Source organism: Colossoma macropomum, unplaced genomic scaffold, assembly GCF_904425465.1.
Source record: "Colossoma macropomum unplaced genomic scaffold, Colossoma_macropomum, whole genome shotgun sequence".
Taxonomy (NCBI): domain Eukaryota; kingdom Metazoa; phylum Chordata; class Actinopteri; order Characiformes; family Serrasalmidae; genus Colossoma; species Colossoma macropomum.
In genome coordinates this window covers 9,522,105-9,548,413 of record NW_023494808.1, presented here as the reverse complement: position 1 = coordinate 9,548,413, position 26,309 = coordinate 9,522,105, and the positions used below count along the sequence as shown (strand labels likewise).

Genomic DNA, 26,309 nt, shown 5'->3' with positions numbered 1-26,309 from the left:
TTAAATGGAAAATACGACAAATGAGCCCCCGAACAGCTGAGCAGCTGAAATCCTATATCAAACAAGAATGGGAAAACATTTCACTTTCAGAACTACAGCAGTGTCTTTTCAGTTCCCAAACACTTACAGAGTGTTGTTAAAAGAAGAGGTGATGAAACACAGTGGTAAACAGACCCCCGTCTCAACTTTTTTGGAATGTGTTGTCGGCATTAAATTCAAAATGGGCAAATATTTTTCAATATGGTTTCAACATTTGATATGTTGTCCAATATGTTGTAGTATTTTCCTTTAAAATACGGTTTACATGATTTGCATATCATTGCATTCTATTTTTATCTACATTCTGCACAGCGTCCCAACATTTTTGGAAATGGGGTAGTACAAAATTAGATGTTTACAACCTCTAAAATACATTTAAACTGTTTGTACCTGAACAGAAAATAACCTGTGCAGTGTCCTCTTTCCCCAGTGTATATTTCTAATGAGCCTGCTTGCTAAATTACCTTAGTTGCAATGTTAAGTTATCTAGTTATCTAGTGTCATCAGCTGTCATCATCAAAAAACAACAAAAAATGGCCTAATTATCAGTCAAAATTAACTTTAAATTACACATCAAAACAATCAGTCACTGCCTTCAAACAACAAAGTTTTTACTGTGGATAAACTTTACGTGGCTAACGTGCTGTTTTCGTTCTGGTCTCAGTGGACAAAACAAAGGACGCCGGCGTGCCAGGAATAAAGAGAAAAATGAACCAAAGGTAAACCCAAGCCTGACAAATATTTGAGAAATAACATCCCAAACCCAACCAAAAAAGAGGAGTCCAGAGGTTCAGACACATAATGAGCTCTACTGTGGGCCCAAATTTCAGTTCCTCACTCTACATATCTATCTATATATATATACACTGGTGTCATTAGCTGTTATTTATTACTTAATAATGAGCATTAAGATTAATAAAAAAGATTATAAGCTGCAGTTTAAGAAGTTAAATCTTAAGAGTCCAAAGTTTTTGTCCAAATATATAAATATATTTTAGTTATTGGCAATTAGGGGACATGTTGAAAGAGAGGTGTTTGGCAAATCAAACCTTTGGTTTTTCATTATGTTATTGCATATTCTTTTTTTTTCCTTTTACTTGATTTGTTTTCCCCAGCTGTGGTCACGGCTTGTTCCACCCACTACTTAGGTCCCCATTTCACACAATGCTACCATGTGAAGGTTATCACTTGCCTCCTTTGAGTCATGTGAAGAGAGTCAACATATCTTTGCTAACTGCCACTAACACACTGTCATTAAACAGCTCAACACACTTGGAGGAGAACACTCACTTCTAATTCTGTTACGTCAGAAATTTGGTCTGATAAGTTTCCAACATTGGCAGGTTACAGCCTACATACCACACTAGCACCACATAAATTCTGCTGATTGTATGCATAAAAGTAGCTAAACCAAGTTACTGGTTAAAATAGTTAAATGCTTAGTTACCATCTTGTCATATTTAATGCTTCAGATATCACCATTAAAATACACACAACCAAACAATAATATTAACAGGAATTATGAATGTGGATGCTGTGTACTGTAGATACAGCTGTATGCAATTCAAATAAATACAGTATTCCAGTATTCCAAGCACTGCCATACAGTGAAATCAGCACAATCAGACTGACCCGTATCAGAAATCTAATTCAGAATGCACTGATAAATACATGCATTAACGCAATCCATACAGTCGTACGCAGACGTTTGGGTGCCCCTGGTCAAATGACAAGTTTTGTTGTTTTTCTAAGTGAAAATAAGTGAACTTTATGCTTTATGCTTCACTTTTTTCTTAACATTTAAATGCAGCAAAATAAAACCTGTGCACTAAAACTTGATGAAGCATTTCCCTTTGTTCTCTGTAGAGAGTGTGTTAACTTACTTTCATGTAGAAAATCAACAAAAACATGTTATTTGACCAGTGGTTTTTGCGTAAGCCTGTAGACAATAATCACATAATGCTGATACAAATTAATGGTAGTGAAGTTACGCTGTTAAGCTACCTGCTTCACTAAGTGCTGCTGCACATTGATAGAGTGACTTTTTCATGTTACGGTTAGTGATGATGATGCGGTATGACTGGTGTGGGAGATTTAATGGAACATATTATAAATAAGAGAGTGAGGCCAGTTATGCTCTTTCAGACTTCCAGTTATGGATGGCTGTGGCATCACCGGGGATCGAACTTAATCTCCCCATGACAGGGATTAGACAGTTGTACCACTCAGTAGTCCTGTAATTGCTTTTTTAGACACACTGGCTCAGACTGCAGTGCTACTAGTTTCTGTGCAGTCGTGTTTATCGATCGAGTTCACCTCCTCTCTGATGTGTGAGTTACGTCCCAACTGCCTTCAGCATTCAGGCACACAGAGGAGCTGTTTCTGTGACTGGTCTGGGTTTGCTGGGACAGTGTGGACTGTGACGTGTGTGTACATGACCAGTCTTATTTGTGGAGGCTGGAAGAAGCAGCAGTGGCCAGAGAAAACACAGTGTGTGTGATGTGCTGAAATTCCATTAAAACGCCATGCAGCACGAGAGACAGCTGAAAGATCAGCCCTTTAAGGACTAAACGCAGAAGTGGCCGCCTGGATTTGTCATTATTTTTAACTATAATGTAGTGAAACACACTGATCAGGCATAACATTATGACCACCTCCTTGTTTCTACTCTCACTGTCCATTTTATCAGCTCCACTTACTATATAGGTGCACTTTGTAGTTCTACAGTTACAGACTGGAGTCCATCTGTTTCTCTGCATACTTTGTTAGCCCCCTTTTACCCTGTTCTTCAGTGGTCAGGACCCCCATGGACCCTCACAGAGCAAGTACTATTTAGCTTGTCGATCATTCTCAGCACTGCAGTGACACTGACGTGGTGGTGGTGTGTTAGTGTGTGTTGCGCTGGTACGAGTGGATCAGACACAGCAGTGCTGCTGGAGTTTTTAAACACCTCATTGTCACTGCTGCACTGAGAATAGTCCACCAACCAAAAATATCCAGCCAACAGTGTCCTGTGGGCAGCGTCCTCTGACCACTGATGAAGGACTAGAGGATGACCAACACAAACTGTGCAGCAGCAGATGAGCTATCGTCTCTGACTTTACATCTACGAGGTGGACTGACAAGGTAGGAGTGTCTAATAGAGTGGACAGTGAGTGGACACAGTGTTTAAAAACTGCAACAGCACTGCTGTGTCTGATCCACTCTTACCAGCGCAACACATGGGTATCATGGGTAATGGGTAATGGGTAATGTATCGTGATAATATCATATTGTGAGATGCCCCCTCCAGGTAAGGGGAGAGGATGGGAAGAGAGATCGTGAGATTGCAGGCTGGGACAGGCGGCAGCAGTAATGCGGTCACTGTACCGGTCTGTAGTGGTGAAGAGGGAGCTTACCAGTCGGTCTACATCCCAACCCTCACCTGTGGTCATGAGCTGTAGGTAATGACCGAAAGAATGAGGTCACGAATACAAGCGGCGGAAATGAGCTTTCTTCACAGGGTGGTGGACTACACTCTACTTGACCGGGTGAGGAACTCGGTCATCCAGGAGGAGCTCAGAGCAGAGCCACTACTCCTCCACATTCAGAGGAGCGAGTTGAGGTGGTTTGGGCATCTGATTTGGATGCCCCCTGGACGCCTCCCAGTGGAGGCTTACCAGGCACGGCCTACTGAGACAAGACGCTGGGGTCATCCTAGGACCCGCTGGAGGGATTATACCTCCAAGCTGGCCTGGGAGCGGCCCCGGAACGAGCCGGAGGAAGCTGCGGGGAACCACGTCGTCTGGGATTCTCTGCTCTCCCAACTGCTGCCGCGACTCTATCTGGACTAAGTGGTTAATGATGATGATGAGATGCCCTGTGATTCCCACCCCTAATACGTATGTCTAGAGTTTATTTCTGCGTACAGTAAGTTTACTGTCTTTCTGATACAGATGTGCCAGATAGAGAGTGGCTGCAGCATTACTTTCATAACAAGGGTTTTATAAAGCACTGGTGAGTGCAGAACAGGCTGTTTTATGGTATCTCAGCAGTTAGTGAACATGACTGGGATCAATCCTCGCTGATGAATCCTGTCATTATGCGTCTGAAGCCGGATCCGCTCCTGGCCAAATATCATCTCGTATTATATAACTCGCTCTTAGATAAATGCAAATAGGCTGCTCAGTATCTGCTGCTTCCTTATTAGTTTATGTCTTGCTGCAGGTGAAGAAATATGCATATTCCTCGCATCAAAACAGGGAGTGGAAATAAAGCCTCAGGAAGGCTCATTCTTTCTTTAATAACTTTTTGCTTTTTTCTCATGCACTGCTTATCATAAATAACAGACTCCCTTATGATGGACGAGGGATGAAAGCATCCAGTTCACTGTCTGGTTGTTTGCTGTCAGTGACTCGGATGGGAATTTCTTCAGGTTTTACCCAAGTTTTTTTTTCAGTTAGCTTCGCTTTATTTACAGCTCATCTTCAATGTTGTAATCATTAATTCTAACTTTCCTACAGTGATGTTTAAGCATAAGTCAAACAAGCAGGTGTGAAACTGAATCCATTACAACGATGGTAAAATCTAAGAAGAGGCGAAACCGCAAAGAAGGTTGTTGGATTAATATCTCACCCAAGGATTAAAGTTCCATGTTGTAAAGTTACTAAATAGCTAATAACTAAAGTAAATCTGAAATATTTATTGTGCAAAATAATCAGCATTATTTTGTCTGAAGTCAAAGTTTTATTGGTCACTATTGTGCATAACAATCAATAAAAACAAAACAGAAAAATACTTAAATAAACATCACCACAACATACTGGAAAAAAGTACAACATAAAATAGAAAATGTGCTGTAACTATTGCACAAGTCACATTTTATGTTTTAATTTTTTCCCCAATGTGTTCAATTCAGCAAATAAGATGCATAAGTGTGAGCTCTTGTTCATTTATTTACACTTATAAACTCAACTGGGGCCAGGGGTGCCCAAACTTCTGCATTCGACTGTAGGTATTGCCTTAATGTATACTGGTCACTCTGGTTATTTTTTAATACCTTAGATTTTTGCTGCGTGGTGTTTGGAATACTGGAATGCTGAATTTACTGGTTTTCCAAGAAATAAGCTGTAGACTGCGATTTAATTTTAAGTTGATGTTTTTGTGAGGTATGACTGTAGAACAATCAAAAATTGTATTTTTATTATTTATTCATTTATAATATTAAAAACATTGATGGAAGATCAAATGACAAATGAGGTCATTAAATAAAAAAATGAATGTTGTTAATGAATGTAATAATGACACATTTAAAAAAAAATGTATATCAAAAATGATCTCTAAGAAGTGATTAAATGATAAAAGCAAAACAGTGACATCTGATGGGGTTCACCTCCTCTTCTGCTGCAGCGTTTAGACCTGACAGGCAGTAATGAAGTGTTTCTTCCTGCTGATTGGCTCAGTGACTCACCGCAGGTGTGTGAGCTGACGTTGAGCAGTGGATGGTCCTTCAGTTCGGGCGGACGGTCACAGAGCATGTGGTCTGCTCTCCTCAGAGTGACCCCTCTCGTCTGAAGCCCACTGACCGACTGGACCAGCATACAGTCGCATACAAAAGGGTTACCACTCAGATCACTGAGAGACAGATAGACAGAGAGAGAGAGAGAGAGAGAGAGAGAGAGAGAGATTTATAGTACTTAATGAATAATTCATAGCAGTTACTGAATAATTTATAGCAGTTACTGAATACTTTATAGCAGTTACTGAACAATTTATAGTAGATACTGAATAATTTATAGTAGATACTTAATAATTTATAGTAGTTACTGAATAATTTATAGTAGATACTTAATAATTTATAGCAGTTACTGAATAATTTATAGTAGATACTGAATAATTTATAGCAGTTACTGAATAATTTATAGTAGATACTGAATAATTTATAGCAGTTACTGAATAATTTATAGTAGATACTGAATAATTTATAGCAGTTACTGAATAATTTATAGCAGTTACTGAATAATTTATAGTAGATACAGAATAATTTATAGAAGTTACTGAATAATTTATAGCAGTTACTGAATAATTTATAGCAGTTACTGAATAATTTATAGCAGTTACAGAATAATTTATAGCAGTTACTGAATAATTTATAGTAGATACTGAATAATTTATAGTAGATACTGAATAATTTATAGCAGTTACAGAATAATTTATAGCAGTTACTGAATAATTTATAGTAGATACTGAATCATTTATAGAAGTTACTGAATAATTTATAGTAGATACTGAATAATTTATAGCAGTTACTGAATAATTTAAAGAAGTTACTGAATAATTTATAGCAGTTACTGAACAATTTATAGTAGATACTTAACAATTTATAGTAGTTACTGAATAATTTATAGCAGTTACTGAATAATTTATAGCAGTTACTGAATAATTTAAAGAAGTTACAGAATAATTTATAGTAGATACTGAATAATTTATAGAAGTTACTGAATAATTTATAGTAGATACTGAATAATTTATAGCAGTTACAGAATAATTTATAGCAGTTACTGAATAATTTATAGTAGATACTGAATAATTTATAGAAGTTACTGAATAATTTATAGCAGTTACTGAATAATTTATAGCAGTTACTGAATAATTTAAAGAAGTTACTGAATAATTTATAGTAGATACTGAATAATTTACAGCAGTTACTGAATAATTTATAGTAAATACTGAATAATTTATAGTAGATACTTAATTTATAGTAGTTATTGAATAATTTATAGCAGTTACTGAATAATTTATAGTAGATACTGAATAATTTATAGCAGTTACTGAATAATTTATAGCAGTTACAGAATAATTTATAGCAGTTACAGAATAATTTATAGAAGTTACTGAATAATTTATAGTAGATACTGAATCATTTATAGAAGTTACTGAATAATTTATAGTAGATACTGAATAATTTACAGCAGTTACTGAATAATTTATAGCAGTTACTAAATAATTTATAGAGGTTACTGAACAATTTATAGTAGATACTGAATAATTTATAGTAGATACTTAATAATTTATAGCAGTTACTGAATAATTTATAGCAGTTACTGAATAATTTATAGCAGTTACTGAACAATTTATAGTAGATACTTAATAATTTATAGTAGTTACTGAATAATTTATAGCAGTTACTGAATAATTTATAGCAGTTACTGAATAATTTAAAGAAGTTACAGAATAATTTATAGTAGATACTGAATCATTTATAGAAGTTACTGAATAATTTATAGTAGATACTGAATAATTTATAGCAGTTACAGAATAATTTATAGCAGTTACTGAATAATTTATAGTAGATACTGAATAATTTATAGAAGTTACTGAATAATTTATAGCAGTTACTGAATAATTTATAGCAGTTACTGAATAATTTAAAGAAGTTACTGAATAATTTATAGTAGATACTGAATAATTTACAGCAGTTACTGAATAATTTATAGTAAATACTGAATAATTTATAGTAGATACTTAATTTATAGTAGTTATTGAATAATTTATAGCAGTTACTGAATAATTTATAGTAGATACTGAATAATTTATAGCAGTTACTGAATAATTTATAGCAGTTACAGAATAATTTATAGCAGTTACAGAATAATTTATAGTAGATACTGAATCATTTATAGAAGTTACTGAATAATTTATAGTAGATACTGAATAATTTACAGCAGTTACTGAATAATTTATAGCAGTTACTAAATAATTTATAGAGGTTACTGAACAATTTATAGTAGATACTGAATAATTTATAGTAGATACTTAATAATTTATAGCAGTTACTGAATAATTTATAGCAGTTACTGAATAATTTATAGCAGTTACTGAACAATTTATAGTAGATACTTAATAATTTATAGTAGTTACTGAATAATTTATAGCAGTTACTGAATAATTTATAGCAGTTACTGAATAATTTAAAGAAGTTACAGAATAATTTATAGTAGATACTGAATCATTTATAGAAGTTACTGAATAATTTATAGTAGATACTGAATAATTTATAGCAGTTACAGAATAATTTATAGCAGTTACTGAATAATTTATAGTAGATACTGAATAATTTATAGAAGTTACTGAATAATTTATAGCAGTTACTGAATAATTTATAGCAGTTACTGAATAATTTAAAGAAGTTACTGAATAATTTATAGTAGATACTGAATAATTTACAGCAGTTACTGAATAATTTATAGTAAATACTGAATAATTTATAGTAGATACTTAATTTATAGTAGTTATTGAATAATTTATAGCAGTTACTGAATAATTTATAGTAGATACTGAATAATTTATAGCAGTTACTGAATAATTTATAGAAGTTACAGAATAATTTATAGCAGTTACAGAATAATTTATAGTAGATACTGAATCATTTATAGAAGTTACTGAATAATTTATAGTAGATACTGAATAATTTACAGCAGTTACTGAATAATTTATAGCAGTTACTAAATAATTTATAGAGGTTACTGAACAATTTATAGTAGATACTGAATAATTTATAGTAGATACTTAATAATTTATAGCAGTTACTGAATAATTTATAGCAGTTACTGAATAATTTATAGAAGTTACTGAACAATTTATAGTAGATACTTAATAATTTATAGTAGTTACTGAATAATTTATAGCAGTTACTGAATAATTTATAGCAGTTACTGAATAATTTATAGTACATACTGAATAATTTATAGAAGTTACTGAATAATTTATAGCAGTTACTGAATAATTTATAGCAGTTACTGAATAATTTATAGTAGATACTGAATAATTTATAGCAGTTACAGAATAATTTATAGCAGTTACTGAATAATTTATAGTACATACTGAATAATTTATAGAAGTTACTGAATAATTTATAGCAGTTACTGAATAATTTATAGTAGATACTGAATAATTTACAGCAGTTACTGAATAATTTATAGTAAATACTGAATAATTTATAGTAGATACTTAATTTATAGTAGTTATTGAATAATTTATAGCAGTTACTGAATAATTTATAGTAGATACTGAATAATTTATAGCAGTTACTGAATAATTTATAGCAGTTACAGAATAATTTATAGAGGTTACTGAATAATTTATAGAGGTTACTGAATAATTTATAGTAGATACTGAATCATTTATAGAAGTTACTGAATAATTTATAGTAGATACTGAATAATTTATAGCAGTTACTGAATAATTTATAGAAGTTACTGAATAATTTATAGAAGTTACTGAATAATTTATAGTAGATACTGAATAATTTATAGTAGTTACTGAATAATTTATTGTAGTTACTGAATAATTTATAGCAGTTACTGAATAATTTATAGTAGATACTGAATAATTTATAGCAGTTACTGAATAACTTATAGTAGATACTGAATCATTTATAGCAGTTACTGAATAATTTATAGCAGTTACAGAATAATTTATAGCAGTTACTGAATAATTTATAGCAGTTACTGAATAATATATAGCAGTTACTGAATAATATATAGCAGTTACTGAATAATGTATAGTAGAAAATGAATAATTTATAGAAGTTACTGAATAATTTATAGTAGAAAATGAATTTATAGAAGTTACTGAATAATTTATAGTAGATACTGAATAATTTATAGTAGATACTTAATAATTTATAGTAGTTACTGAATAAATTATAGTAGATACTGAATAATTTATAGTAGTTATTGAATAATTTATAGCAGTTACTGAATAATATATAGCAGTTACTGAATAATGTATAGTAGAAAATGAATAATTTATAGAAGTTACTGAATAATTTATAGTAGAAAATGAATTTATAGAAGTTACTGAATAATTTATAGTAGATACTGAATAATTTATAGTAGATACTGAATAATTTATAGCAGTTACTGAATAATTTATAGTAGATACTGAATAATTTATAGCAGTTACTGAATAATATATTGTAGATACTGAATAATTTATAGTAGTTACTGAATAATTTATAGTAGTTACTGAATCATTTATAGTATTTACTGAATAATTTATAGCAGTTACTGAAAAAGTTATAGTAGATACTGGACAATTTATAGTAGTAACTGAATCATTTACAGCAGTTACTGAATAATTTATAGTAGATACTGAATCATTTATAATACTTACTGAATATTTTGCAGTAATAAAATTAATAATTCATGAGTCATTAATTATTTATAGCAGATACTAACAATTTATAAGTTACTGAATAATTTATAATACTGAATCATTCATAGTACTTATTAACAATTCGTAGTAGTTACTGAATAATGTATAATACTGAATAATTTATGAGTGACCAAATAATTCATAGTAGTTACTGAATTATTAAAAATGATTATTTATTCCATTAAAAATATTGGAATTATAAGGCTGCCGTTTAATGTAGCAAACAGAATAATGTCATATGGCAAAAAACAGTTCTCAGGTATTTTTGTGTGCTCATCTAGTGTTTTGGGTTAGTCTTCCCAAACAGAGTCAAACCCAAATGAACTGAATCATGAACTGATTCACTCCAGTGATTCATATCAAACCCAAAAGCCCATATCTACACTGAATCATTTGAGTTGTATGTCTGTTCTTACTTTACGCTCTGGTGCCGTAATAAACATTTAAAAAACAGACCTCTTCAAAAGCGTGTGTGTGTGAGTGTCCGTGCTTTGGTGTGTGCGATACATGAACTGTTCACTTTCTGTAAATATGATGACATCACAACCAATGGGGACCGCCTCATTCATAAAACTATGGGGAGAGAGAGACATATGGTGTACATTCTGGTGAGAGGGCTTTAGAGAGGGGACTGGAACGGCTCCACTGGGTGGGAATATCACAGGATTTCACAGAAAAAATGTAATCTCTTCCTCCTGACATTCGAACCGTGGTGCAGCCATCACTTACTCTTTATTTGACACCCACAATCACTGCAGCCAGCGCTCCAATTATGACTTGCATAACAAGGCAATAAAAAGACATCATCACTGAAACGCACAGAGGTGGAAAACGACAGTGAAGAGCTGAAAGCCAGCAGAAAACACAGCGATAAACTGCTGTTTTTACAAACAGTATCATAAACCGTCCTACAGCTAAGGCCTTGAAGCGACCATGGACGTCTAGTGAGTGCTTTGACCAACACTGTAGTGCAAAGCCTCCAGAGGGACAGTCTAAGAGAACTAGCCTATCACACTACACATACACACACACACCCCAGCGGTCATTGATTGAAAGGCAGGAAACACCCTGGACAGGTCGCCAGTCACCTAGGGGCCCCTAAATTGGAATGTCTTTGGTCTGTGTGAGGAAACACCCGGAGGAAACCCACACAGACACGAGGAGAATATGTAAACTCCACACAGAGAGGACCCTGGTTGCCCGGCCGGGGAATCGAACCCAGGCCCTTCTTGCTGGGAGGCGACACAGTGCCACCCTCCTATCACAATAGCACTACACAAACAATGCAAACAACTCTTCCACCTGCTGTCCAATACTGTCCAAACAACTGTAACATAAGCTAGGCTTAAAAATATGCAGCTAAGACATCATAAGTTGCACAGTCAGGATATTCACTATTTTGAGCTTTTATCCAACAGGCCTGTAGTTTGATCGTGGAGGTTCATCCTGTGTTTTTTATAAAGGTTTTTTTTTCTTGGGGGGTTCACGGTGCATTTTTTAATCACTTTTGACTGCACATTTCACTCTTGTTAAGCCAAATATGGTCGATCAGCCAAGACATGTTCGGTGTCTGGAGTTTGCTTCCTTAGTTTTTCACTGAAGCTACAAAGCTAACATAGCTAACAAGCCACTTACTGTAAACTGCATGCTTAAAATCATAAAGCAGCTGCTTCAAAATGTGTTCAGTCTTTAAGTAACTCCTAATAGAGCTGATCGTGTGGTTTCCGACGCTGTATAGACCAGGTTGTGTCGTCATTCTGTAGTCAGTGAATGCGTTTATATGTACTTAATAATCTGATAACTGCAGAAAATCAGATTTTGTCAGAAATCCGATCAACACGTTTACATGCACTTACATGCACTTGAAATGCGATCGCAAGGGCAAAACTCTGAGTCTGCGCCCCTCACACACGACTCGACTCTCTATCCAACTGTCGACTCCGACTGCCCAAAAATCTCCAGAGTAGAGCCGACCAGCACAGACTCGGCCAGACTGAGAATCAGGGCCAAAATCAGGGTAAAGGTCATGTAGCGTAACCCCGGCTTAATAGGAATTGGCTTAATGGACCACTAGTTTCCTGTAGAGCGCCTTCAGTCACCGTCATGTATCATTTTCCATTCTCTGTCTCTCTCTCTCTCTGTCTGTCTCTCTCTCCACTGTGTGAGAGTGTGTGTCTCTCTGTGTGTGTACTCACATTGTAGTTAAATTAAATAAATTATCACATATTCTCCCCTCAATGGTGGTGACCTGGTTGTTGCTCAAATCTCTGCGAAGAGGAAGAGAGAGAGAAAAACAGAGAGAGAAAGTGGTTAGCGAACGACTATATTTCACTGTGTTACATTTCTTCTACTGCTTTTCTCTCTCTCTCTCTCTTTCTTTAAATATGTGCATGTTTTTTTCTGTCTTCTCCTCCACTCTATTTCTGTTTTCTATTTCTCTCTTCTCTCTCTCTCAGTTCTCACTCGTTTTCTCTTCTCTCCTTCTCGTTCTGCTATTCTCGTCTCTCCTTTTCTCTTCTCTTTCCCCATTTTATTTTTCTCTCTATCTTTTGTTTTTCTCGCACTCCTTGCTTTTCTCTCCCTCTCGTTTTCTCTGATGTTTTCTCTCTGTCTCTCTCTCTCTCTCTCTCTCTCTCTCTCTGTTTTCTCTGTGAATAATGGTTCTCTTGTTTGGCTGCTGGAGCAGCATATGGAAAAGCTCTGGAGTGATTTTGGTGTACCAGACAGGGATGGAGGTGTGTGGGTGTGTGTGTGTGTGCGTGTGTGTGTGTGTGTGTGTGTGTGTGTGAGGCAGTCGAGGCCTGAAGCGATGATATGTAATTGGTCTTAATGGCCTTGTGACTGAAGTGACTGTGTGTGTGTTTGACGCTCTCCAGAGACGTTCTGTTTAATTCCGAAAATGATTCGATTCATTTAAGAATCAGTTCAAATCCAGTTGATTCAGCCACGGATTGTACGGTCAGTGCTTCATGTATCCTTTAACTGATTCATCTTTATTTGATGCATTTTCAGTCCTGGATATATCTGACTTGATTGATTTGCAATGATTCAGTGCTGACAGTTTATGTTTTGATTCAGTTCTACCCACCTGTTCAACTGTTGTCAGGGTTAAATATTTGAATCAGCTCACTGTGTAGATGTACTGCTTCATTTATCAATTAACTGATACTTTATTCATGAAACCTACATCAGGGCAGATCTTCAGGAGGAGGGTTGGTGACAACTTCAAGACAAGATCTATTTAACTTATTAACTTATATTATTCTATTTTATGCAATAATTGGTCCAACTAAATGATTTGGTGTTAGTTTAAGCCATTTTACACACTTCGCTAGAGTGAAAGTTTGTCTCTGACTCAGTTCATTTGGGTGTGAATGTGTTTGACACTCACCTGAGATTTAAAAGGCTTGATTCATTCAGCAGAATCGGTCTGGCCTTAGTTGATTCAGTTTCAGTGTACATTTACTGCTTCATTTTGAGCCGTGGCTCTATTTGATTCAGTTAAATGATTCAGCTTGGGCTCACGTTTGATTCACGTTTTATGATTTCTGTTTCACTTCATTTGAGTCTGGTTGTTTGACACAATACAGCAGTGGTCATCAATGCTACTTCTGGAGATCTAACTTCCTGCAGACTTTATCTAGAACCCTAATCAAACCCACCTGATTCACCTAATCACTGCCATCAGAAGTCCTTGATTAGCTAAATGAAGCGTGTGAGATCTGTGCTGGAGGTGAAACCTACATCAGGGCCAATCTTCAGGAGGAGGGTTGGTGACCATTTCTCTACAGAGAATTCCTGCTTGTTTATCTCTTGGCAGAAAAATAAGTTTCGATTCTTTTGAGAATCATTCTGACTCCAGTTGATTGAGTCACAATGTAGATTTGATTCTTCATTTATTCATTAGCTGATTTTTTTACACTACTTTCAGCTTTCAGATCTGTTTAACTCTACTTGGACTAATTAAATGATTCAATGTCAATTTTAACCTTAAAGTTCTTCGCCAGAGCAAATCAGTCTGTGTGTCTCTGATTCAGTTGATTTGGGTTTGACTGTGTTTGACACTCTCCAGTGATTTAAAAGTCTTGATTAATTCATCAGAATCAGTTTGGCCTTAGTTGATTCAGTTACAGTGTACATTTTCTGCTTCATTTGTCCATTAACTGCAGTTCTTGATTTGATTCATTTTCTATTCTGGATCATTCTGCATCTATTTGATTCATATAAATGATTCAGTGTTGATCTGGGCCTTTGGGTTTTATATAAATCACCACACTGACTCAGTTTCTGTTTGCAGTTCAGTTCATCTGAAACTGCCTGTTTAATTCTAGGTAGAAAATTTAAGAATCAGTTCAACTCAGTCTTAATTTGCCTTGCATGAACCTCTGACTTGAAAATAAGTCGTAAAATGGCAGTGTATTCATAACCTTTTAATGTAATATTTTTCTGTGATGGAACTTTTAGAGGCATTAAACTCTGAAGACGTCTGGTTCCTATCAACACCACTGTGAACAATTCTGACTCTGTAAACTTCTCTAGAACAGAGCGTTTCACACCAAACCAGTCTGAATGATGTAACCATTTAATGATGCAGAATTTTTTTTTAATCTTTTTTAAATTTATACTATTTATAATTGTACATGTCTGTTTAATATGTCTGTCTATGTGTAAATACTTCTACCTTAAATTTAAATGTTTATTACGGCACCAGAGCGTAAAGTAAGAACAGACATACAACTCAAATGATTCAGTGTAGATATGGGCTTTTGGGTTTGATATGAATCACTGGAGTGAATCAGTTCATGATTCAGTTCATTTGGGTTTGACTCTGTTTGGGAAGACTAACCCAAAACACTAGATGAGCACACAAAAATGCCTGAGAACTAGAACACAGCTCCACCGCCCACACACACACACACACACACTCTCTGTCACACACACACACACACACACACACACACACGCACACACACACACACGCGCACACACACACACACACTTTCTCTGTCTCACACACACACACACACACACCCACATACACACACACACCCACACCCACATCCTCTCTCTCTCTCTCTCATTCACACACACACCCTCTCTCTTTCACACACACAAATACACACACACAAAACCTCTCTCTCTTACATACACACACATACATCTCTCTCTCTCTCTCTCTCTCTCTCTCTCTCTCACACAGACACAAGAACAATACTCACAGCACAGCTAACGAGCCACAGCCAAACACCGTGTGAGGAAGAGCTGTGAGACGATTATTCTGGAGATACCTGAGAGAGAGAGAGAGAGAGAGAGAGAGAGAGAGAGAGAGAGAGAACAGATATAGAGAGAGAACAAAGAGAACAGAGATAGAGGGAGAGAACAAAGAGAACAGAGATAGAGAAAACAGAGAGAGAGGGAGAACAGAGAGAGAGAGAGAGAACAGAGATGGCGCAAGAAGGAGAGAGAGAGGGAGAACAGAGTGAGAGAGAAATAGAGAACGGAGAGAGAGAGAGAGAGAACAGAGATAGTGAGAGAATGAGAGCGAGAGAGAGAGAATAGAGAGAGAGAACACAGAGAGAGAGAGAAAGTGAGAAAATGAGAGAGAGAGAGAACAGAGAGAGAGAGAGAGAGAGAGAAAGAGAGAGAAAGTGAGAAAATGAGAGAGAGACAGAGAGAACGGAGAGAGAGAGAGAGAGAGAGAAAGAGAGAGAAAGTGAGAAAATGAGAGAGAGACAGAGAGAACAGAGAGAGAGAGAGAGAGAGAGAAAGAGAGAGAGAGCAGAGAGAGAGAAAGACAGAGAGAGTCACAGGAAGGGAATGGATAAAGAGAAAAGAGAACGAAGCTGTTTTACTCTGTCACTCAGTGTAGGATGGTGATGCTGATGCTGCTGCTCTCCATCTCTGAACACATCACACACTTACAGCTCTCTGACGGTCATCAGGTGATCAAACAGACTGGAGTCCACAGACGAGAGGCGGTTTCTGGACAGATCTCTACAGGACAGAGATAAGAGGCACAGTCAGAGTGTGTTTAACACACACACACACACACACACACACACACACACACACACTGAACAAAGATAACAGCACATCACTTCCACACCTCACACACATTTTATTGAGCATAACAGTAATAAAAATATTCAAGAGGCAGAAATTTGTCCGAGCTGACTGAAGCCGGAGTGAAGTGACTTGAGTTTGTCCGAGAAGAAGCGAAATTCCAGTGAAGAGAGAGAATAAAAGGTCATGCGGAGGTTTGCGAGTGGTCGGGAGGAGGAAATCTGGACGGATAGAGAAGAAAGTGGAGGGGAAGTGTGATGGATGAGAAAGCATGCTGAATGTGGAAGAAGACAGGAAATGAAAGAGAAGGGAACCAGATGGAGGAGGGATGAAGAGAGGAGGAGAATGGAAGAAGAAAGAGAAAAAGTGGAGCACTGGAAATGGAGAAAGACAAATAAATTAAAAAAAGGAGACAGAATGAAGGAGACGCAGACAGGAAAGAGCGCGAGTGTGTGTGCTGAGAATGAGATGGCAAAGCAGGGAAAGCTATAATGAAGTTTTTAAGGGGCAATTTCTGCTCTCGCTGGCTAAAAATTAAGGGGCATTTTACATGCAAATGGAGGCAAACTCAAAATGACACGTTAATGGGGCATTTTGGCCTAAAAAAATGTAATATGTTGTTTAAAAATTTAATATGCTTCTGTAGAGCAGCATTATTTCCCTCAGCATCATCACTCTGAACGAATTCATGATTTTTTTATCATTTTCATATCTTCAAGTTCTCTCACTACAATACCCAGCATGCATTACACAAATACAGCATACAAGCATTGAGAATCCCTGTGGTGTCAACCAATCCTGACTGCGAGCAAAGCCAGATCTATAGGTAAGGCTGTGCCTGAGTACTCGAGTACTTGGTTAACCAATGGAGACGCCAGTATTTGAATACCGAAATCTTGATTCTTCAACACAAAAAGACAAAAAATACACTGAAATGGTAAAATAGAACTGTTCTGATCATATCTGTAAGTTTATATACATCATTATGTAATTAAAAAGGCAGATCCAGCGCAGCCAGAGAACGTGTAGAGAGAATTACCGCTCTGCACTGTCATCCGGGTTTCTCAAAAGCTAGAGGGCGCTCCCGAGCGAGTCCAAAATGAATGGGTTGATATGGAGCATTTAAGTTATATCATAGTTTATAAATGCTTAAACATTTTTAATATAAAGGAATACATTCACTTTATATTAACAGCGCAAAACATTTTAACATTGCTGTTGTATCTATAAGAGCTTTTAAGCTTGAGTTATGGGAGTTTAAAACGGCACCTCATGTACGTTAATGATGTCTGTGAGTGCGAACAGCCAACGAGCTGCTCCGCCCACACAATATTTATTATTATTTATGATCCCTTGCATTTCCATACAACAGACTGTTCACTGTATATAGAACACAACACATAACTACTTACTCTAACAGTACGTAACATACCGTATATATTGTATTTATAGTATTATGTGCACATACACATGTACATATCATTCATAGATACGTTTATAATTGTGTATATATTGTTTATATAGTTATATATTTCATAGATACGTCATATTTATGTCTGTTATTGCACATTTGTACTGTCTGTTTTGCACTATTGGTACTATCTGCACTTCTGGTAGATGTTACCTGCATTTCGTTGCCTTGTAGATGTACTGAAGAATGAAGTTAGCTTTCAAGCTATTGGTTATAAAGAGTAAAGCTATGTATGTATGTATGTATGTATGTATCTATCTATCTATCAGTACTGAAGTTTGAACAACCAATACTCTGTGGTACTAAAGTCCATTCAGTGAGTAGCAGTAAGTGTGAAATTCTGAAACCTGGACTCAATCACACACACACACACACACACACACATCATCTAAACCGCTTATCCTTCTGGGTCACGGTGGGGTGTTGGAGCCTATCCCAGCTGTCATTGGGCGGAAGGCAGGGTACACCCTGGACAGGTCGCCAGTCCATCGCAGGGCTGGTCTCAATCAACTTCATCAATTTCACTCTCAGTTCATTCCTAATCAGTTCATTCACATCTTGCTGCAGTAAATGCAGGCTGCAGAGGACAACAGCAGCAGCAGATGTGCAGTGCAGCGAGAGCGTGTGTGTGTGTGTGTGTGTGCGTGTGTGTGCGTGTGTGTGTGTGTGTGTGTGTGTAAGAACAGCATTCCCAAAAGAAAACATCTGTCCATTCCAGACAGACTGAGTAAGAGGGAGGGGAGGGTCCGTATGTGTAAAACTCCTGGTACAGTCATTACTGTCCCGGCTCCTTCTCAGCGCTGTCTAACAGCCGTCTCTCACACATCAGCTGCTTACATAACGGACGGCGTGGAGTTATATCGCCATAGAAACCATTTGTTTAAAGGCGGTGAAAAAGTTTAATTCAGCGCACCACTTTTATTATTGTGATCGTGTGTGTGTGTGTGTGTGTGTGTGTGTGTGTGCGTGTGTGTGTGTGTGTGTGTGTGTGTGTGTGTGCGTGTGTGTGTGTCCAGACGGTGCGTATACGGTTCTGCAGCTGTGCTCTATAAACAATTCTAAAGGAACATTACACCATTTGAACATCAGATCCGCTGCGGTCAGCCAAACCGCCAGTGAAAGCGCTCCTCTCATCAGCCTCACAGCGATAGTTCAGTGAAAAAAAACAAATTTACTGCAAATGTAGCTGATCAGCCAAGACACGGTCGGGGTCCGAGGTGTGTTTCTGTAGTTTTGCACTGAAGCTACGAGGCTAATTCAGCGAACAGTAAAGAAAGCTACCAAATAGCATCATACAAACTGCCTAAACTGACGTGGTTTCTGACAGTGTAGAAATACTGTTATGTGTAAAAACAGACAAAAGTGTGAGTAAAACTCAGTTTTTACTCAGGATACAGTTTTTAGCTATAATAATGCTTTTGTCCATTTTTATAGATAACAGTAGGTCAGCAAGATACATCTTACCACTATTATCAGTTTGGCTTAAGGAGTTACTGCTTTTAAAGGAGTGAAGTTAGCTGTCAAGTTATTGGTTTTAAGGAGTGAAGTTAACTTTCAACTTATTGGTTTTAAGGACTGAACTTAGCTGTCAAGTTATTGGTTTTAAGCAGTGAAGTTAGCTGTCAAGTTATTGGTTTTAAGGAGTGAAGTTAGCTGTCAAGTTATTGGTTTTAAGCAGTGAAGTTAGCTGTCAAGTTATTGGTTTTAAGGAGTGAAGTTAACTTTCAACTTATTGGTTTAAGGACTGAACTTAGCTGTCAAGTTATTGGTTTTAAGCAGTGAAGTTAGCTGTCAAGTTATTGGTTTTAAGGGTTGAAATTAGCTGTCAAGTTATTGGTTTTAAGGAGTGAAGTTAACTGTCAAGTTATTGGTTTTAAGGACTGAAATTAGCTGTCAAGTTATTGGTTTTAAGGAGTGAAGTTAACTGTCAAGTTATTGGTTTTAAGGACTGAAGTTAACTGTCAAGTTATTGGTTTTAAGGAGTGAAGTTAGCTGTCAAGTTATTGGTTTTAAGGAGTGAAGTTAACTGTCAAGTTATTGGTTTTAAGGACTGAAGTTAACTTTCAACTTATTGGTTTTAAGGACTGAACTTAGCTGTCAAGTTATTGGTTTTAAGGAGTGAAGTTAACTTTCAACTTATTGGTTTTAAGGACTGAACTTAGCTGTCAAGTTATTGGTTTTAAGGACTGAAGTTAGCTGTCAAGTTATTGGTTTTAAGGGCTGAAATTAGCTGTCAAGTTATTGGTTTTAAGGAGTGAAGTTAACTGTCAAGTTATTGGTTTTAAGGGCTGAAATTAGCTGTCAAGTTATTGGTTTTAAGGAGTGAAGTTAACTGTCAAGTTATTGGTTTTAAGGACTGAACTTAGCTGTCAAGTTATTGGTTTTAAGGAGTGAAGTTAACTGTCAAGTTATTGGTTTTAAGGACTGAACTTAGCTGTCAAGTTATTGGTTTTAAGGACTGAACTTAGCTGTCAAGTTATTGGTTTTAAGGGCTGAAATTAGCTGTCAAGTTATTGGTTTTAAGGAGTGAACTTAGCTGTCAAGTTATTGGTTTACAGGAGTGAAGTTAGCTGTCAAGTTATTGGTTTTAAGGAGTGAAGTTAGCTGTCAAGTTATTGGTTTTAAGGACTGAAGGCTCTGTATACTACAAGGCCTGTTTCTGAGATACTGGCCAACACAAGGGGAGAGAGTGTGGTTAGTTGGACTCTGTGGTTATGACTGTCCACATAGTGGATTACAGGAAAAACAGACCATGCTTAAGGCCATGTTTGTGAGTTTTCCATTAGCTAACCTCCACACTGATCTGTTCATAAAATCACCCTTCTGACATCATTTATTGAAGATGACTGCATGTACTTTTTTACTTTGTTGTGAATCTTACAAATGTGTATCTTTGAACTCTCTTTGAATTCTCTTGCATATTGTTAGTAACTGTGGTAACAGAACTAAGGAATGAATGGGAGTAATGTAACTGAATTAACTCGATCCAACTTAAGTGATAGTAATAACTAATGCACAACTAATGTAATAACGATGATTTCATAAAATATCAAAATAATTATAATAGTAGCAAATAAACTGCTACTGATACAGTTACAATCATAATATAATATGAATAACTAATGTCTAAATATAAAATACACTATATTATTTAAAATAATTAACTAATGTATCTGTGTAAGTAGCTAATAACACTAATTAATAAATGGGTAATACTTTTAATTACTTGCAAATACAGCACCACTACTGCTGCTACAGTTACAATAATCAGTATAATAATTAGTATTACAGCACAATGTTTTGTGAATAAAAACTGACAACACACAGAACCATTATTAAATGGTATATTTATTATGTATTAATATGGTTTATTATGTATCAATAAATGTACATTTTGTATTAACTGAAGTTTTGCATTTATGTAAAGCTGTTTTGAGGTAACAGGAGTTAGCTGTATGAGTTTTTGGGCACCTGTTGATTACTATCATCTTCAAATCGGTTTACTGATCAATCTGAAACTGAACACTATTTATCCAGACAACATCACACAATCAGACCCCCTGACAAAATAGTGTGTGTAGAACAAATATGTGTCTGTAAGTAGGAGGAGGGATTTTATTTTTATTTATATCTGATGAAATTATTGTTGTGTTGTGAAAAGAAAAATATCCTGTATATTTTTGCTGTTTTATCATTGTTTTAACTTTGAAATACAGGTGCATATTATTTTTCACAACCTCAGTTTAAGCCTCTGACCCGAAATGTGTTTATGTGCTTGATTTTGGACAGATACATAATTTATAAGATGTTTATTATTTCAAAGTCAGAAATGCAGACTCAAATATGTCAATGCAGAATGTAAATCGAATGTAAATGTAATTCAAAAATAATCAACTAGAAAAGGAACACTAGAACACTAGAACAACTAGAACAACTAGAACACTGCTGACTGTTTTTGGTAACTTAACTGGGTTTATACAGTAATTCCAGCTACGAGTTTGCTCTGCTATCCCAGGTGGTTCCTAAGGTGTTGCTAGGATGTTACTATGCTATCCCAGGTGGTTCCTAAGGTGTTGCTAGGATGTCACTATGCTATCCCAGGTGCTTGCTTAGGTGTTGCTGAGCTGTTGCTATATTATCCTAGATGGTTGCTAAGGTATTGCTTGGCCACTGCTATATTATCGCAGGACGTTAACAAAGGTGCTCCTAGGCCAGTGCTATGTTATCCCAGGTGGTTGCTAAGGTGTTGCTGAGCAGTTGCTATATTATGCCAGGTGATTGCTAAGATAATGCTTGGCCATTACTACGTAATCTCAGGACGTTAATAAGGTGCTGCTAGGCCAGTGCTTTGTTATCCTGGGTGGTTGCTAATGTGTTGCTAAGCTGTCGCTACATTGTCCCAGGTGGTTGCTAAGATATTGCTTGGTCATTGCTATGTTCGCAGGGCGCTAATAAGGAGCTGTCCATTGTGCCATCATTGACAGCAGATACGCTTAAATTTCTGAACGTTCCGACATTCATTTCCTATGGAATAACGTTTTTTGGCGAATGCTGTATGATAACCGTGTGTGTGTTCAGTCCCAAAAGCGTGCACTATTCTTGTGTATGCTCCACGATCCTGCAAAGTCTCATGGTTCTAGCTCGAAAAGCGTGGAATGAAAATAACAAGAAGATAAAGAAGAACAGAAAGTTGCCTTTTGAACGGCATAGAAAATTGACAGTAATAACTCTAGACTGCTAAAGGTTCAACAACCTTTAAAACCTCTTTTGGTAAAATGGAGAGCGAGAGAGTCCCATGTTTCGGAGTCCCAGCCTGGCTGAACTCCCATGAGTCACTGGAAAGCAAAACTATGACATCATGCTCCTGCAGCAGAACATGGCAGCATCGCTTCTACAGCAGAACAGACATGAGGTCATCCGCTACGATCTCAAACCTGATCCACTGCACAGCGGCTTAAAGCCCACCAAACCTCTCCGACACAGGCAATTAGTCCCGTCCAGGAAAGTACACATCAGTCACAGGCCAGATGAATTCATAGCTACATTAGTTTCCTTTGAAGGGGGACTCAAATGTTCTAGATTTCTGCCTAATTCGATCACTGAGACGTAAACAAAGTCATTCAGAGTGGTTTTGATGTGAAATGATTCACTGTAGAGAGAATTTCTTTACAGTGGTGGTGATGGGAACCAGGGGTCACAGTGTCTACAACACAAATACAGCCATTTTATTTACTGTCCCCCACCAGTGAACCCACACGAGTCTTCTGAGTGTTTATATGTAATGTTGATGGTGGTAAAATAGTGAGAAATCTAAAAAAATAAGTTTTGTTTGGGGACTATTTTGCCTCACAATGACATGAATGTGTTTAAAAACAATACATTTCAGGATAAAATCTTCAGACATCAGGCTGTGTTTTCATACCCTGAATGAAACTTAGACAGTGTTCAAAGAAATCCACTTTATTCATTCAGAATTCAGTGCATCTAAGAAATCAGGACTCGGGTTATATCGATTATGGACCTGCTGGTCAGATAATCAGATCATCTCTCCCGATCAATTTCTGGCACTACTCTTCGGCGGTTTGAGTCAGTGGCTCATACTGTTACGGCTGAAGACGCACTGCCTGATCAGAAACACCTTCCCTCGGTGAAGATGGGGATGGTAGTGGAGGAACATATTCTGCCGTTTGATTCTGTCTCTCTCCATAATTTCTGGTAGCTAACGTATGTTAGCTATAAAAACACAGGAGCCCAGCCCACCTGGTTTCCCTTGCAGCCCCACCTCCAAACCCGAACATCACTGCAGTGCCCTTCCTAGTGTGCCCCTCCCATTTTTGAGCATTTTTCAAATGCTTTTTACTCCAGTATGTTAAACTCAGCAAATATAAACAGAAATTGTGCACTAAAACATTGTAGTTTGTTTGTTCCCTGTAGACACTGCATTAACTTATTTGCACTTAAAAAAACAATAAAACATGTAAAAATGTCTAAATAAGACTGTAATCTATTCCTTTTGGCTGCAAATATCTCACATTTTATAAACCAGCTTCAGAAAACATCACCTCTGATCCTCCAATTAGTCTACAATAATTATAATCAAAAAAGCATTTATAACTAACAGCATATAATATATATATATATATATATATATATATGGCATATATGTGTACCTTCATTTACTGTTATTATTTTTTCACTGCAAAAATACTGCAATACTATGTTGTATTGATTTTTCCTCCCACCCTTAATACACCACCCATTTAGACATGCATACTTCAGTGCACACAGGAGCCTCACTAACCGCAGGTCCAAGTCTGCACCCTGATCATGACCTCTTTAACAGGAATTAGCCTCCTGTGCGCAGCTCTGCCTCAGAGCCTAGGCCCCACAGCAGAGCTGCGCGAGGGGACCCATGAGCAGCATATGGTTCTGCTTTGCGCTCGGAGGCTGGGTGATTGCTCCGCTGCCTTATAAGGCCCGTCTGGTGCCCCTCTACACCGAGCGGACGACAGGAATGGGGGAAGAAAAGAAGGAAAGAGAGAAGAGGGGGAAAAAGGGAAAAAAAAACGAACGACTTTACCACCATGGCAGCGAAGAAAGCCGTAAAAGAGAGAGGGGGAACGAAAGGGGAGGCTGTTCATTATTCGAACGCTGAAAAAGCCTGAAAGAGAGAAAGAGACGGAGGGATAAAGTGCAGAAAGAAACAAAAAGGAGAGAGTGAGAGAAAAAGAGAGAAAGAGGAAGAGAGAGAAAAAGGGAAAGAAAAGGAGAGAGAAAAAGTAGAGAATGAGGAAGGGAGAGAGAGAAAAAGGGAGGAAAGAGGGGGAGGCAGAAAGAAACAGAGAAGGAGAAAGAAAAAGAGAAATAGAGAGAAAGAAAGTTACCAGAGAGAGAAAAGGAGAGAGAGAGAAAGAGAGAATGAGGAAGGGAGAGAGAGAAAAAGAGAGGAAACAGAGGGAGGAAGAAAGAGAGACAGGACAAGAAAGTAAAAGAGAAAAAGAGATAGAGGAAGGGAGTAACAGAGATAGAAAAGGAGAGAGAGGAGAAAGAGAAAACGAGGAAGGGAGAGAGAGAAAAAGAGAGAAAGAGAGGGAGAAAGAGAGAGAGAGAAGAAGAGAAAGAAAAAGAATAAAAGAAAAGAGGAAGAGAGTAACAGAGAGAGAAAAGGAGAGAGAGAGAAAGAGAGAATGAGGAAGGGAGAGAGAGAAAAAGAGAGAAAGAGGGAGAAAGAGAGGCAAAAGGAGGAGGAAGGGACAGAGAGAGTGAGAATGAGCGAGAGAGGTAAGAAGACAGAAGAGATTATTAAATTTCATGCAATATAATCTAAAAGTTGCAGTTAAAATGTAATATTAAAACAGTCTTTTAGAGACTCGGCCGGTCAAAGTCCAGATCTCCACGGTTACGCACACAAGCCGAAACTGGCCGTAACCACGGTTACACACTAACCCACTAAACAGCAGCTCTCTGATGTGGCCATACAGAGAGAGAGAGAGAGAGAGAGAGAGAGAGAGAGAGAGGTAGAAGAAAAAGAAGAGAAAGAGTGGAGAGTTTTCACAGCACTACGTCATGTTTATGTTTGAAAGTTGTGGAGGAGGGGCGCTGTGTTACAATGACCACCACTGTGTGGTGTGTGTGTGTGTGTGGTGTGTGTGTGTGTGTGAGTGTGTGTATGTGTGGGTGGGTGTGTGTGTGTGTGTATGATGCACTTGGTCTTGCTTTACATGGTGAAACTTATATGTAGCTTTAGCTGCTTGAAACCTACATGAATCTAAATTGCACATGAGCTGCATGACGTAAAGCCCACGTGTCAAACACGGCGCGCGGGCCGAGTCTTATTTTAATTTTCTATTCTTATTAGACTGTTTCACTCGGAGATGCACTACAGTCCCCAGTATGCACTGCAACACAGCGTGTGTTCAGACCCCCTTCCCCAACAACAGTCTCTGGGCCAGCAGTTACACAAAAAGAAAAGATGCCTGGTGTCTCGTTCAAGCATACAGTCCGTTTTTAAAAACTACCTAAAACTATTTATTTTTATTTAGAATTATTTTTTAGTATTCAGTGCCTGACTGCCGTTCGGATGGTGGCAAAATGTTGAGTGAAAATGAAATAAAAACACAGCTGGCCCACAGATTCGCTGAGATGTTTTAATAATGCCCTTTTAGTGGTTGAGTTTGACGCCCCTGATGTAAAGTAGCCTGCAACTCACTTGAAACTCAGACGCAACAGTTGCAAGCATCTCAACTTCATGAAACAAGTTTCCTGAAACAGCCAATCGAAACACCAATATCATGTCACGTGATCATATCAGACGACTGATTTCGCACTATCAGTGCATCAGATCACTCGATGCCCCCTAATTTTACCCAGAGCTCAGATTCATTTGGGATCCAGAGAGTTAAAACTGTAACAGAAGAGACAGAAACGCAGTTCATGATGAACGAGTTGCGCTCCTAGGTCAGTGAGATGTCAGGTAAGTTATAACCACAACATGCTTAAACATTCACACGCCAGAAAAAACCCAAGTATATAGCAAAGA

At 37.0% G+C, this 26,309-nt stretch overlaps 1 protein-coding gene across 1 annotated transcript in view; it reads right to left on the bottom strand.

Annotated features, from left to right (window-relative positions):
* Positions 1–26,309, bottom strand: part of pkd1a (polycystic kidney disease 1a) — a 182,441-nt gene that overhangs the window by 131,168 nt on the left and 24,964 nt on the right. Inside the window, 4 exon segments of the mRNA XM_036557614.1 lie at positions 5,489–5,652; positions 12,432–12,503; positions 15,456–15,524; positions 16,159–16,230. Coding sequence (XP_036413507.1) covers positions 5,489–5,652; positions 12,432–12,503; positions 15,456–15,524; positions 16,159–16,230 — 377 coding nt within the window.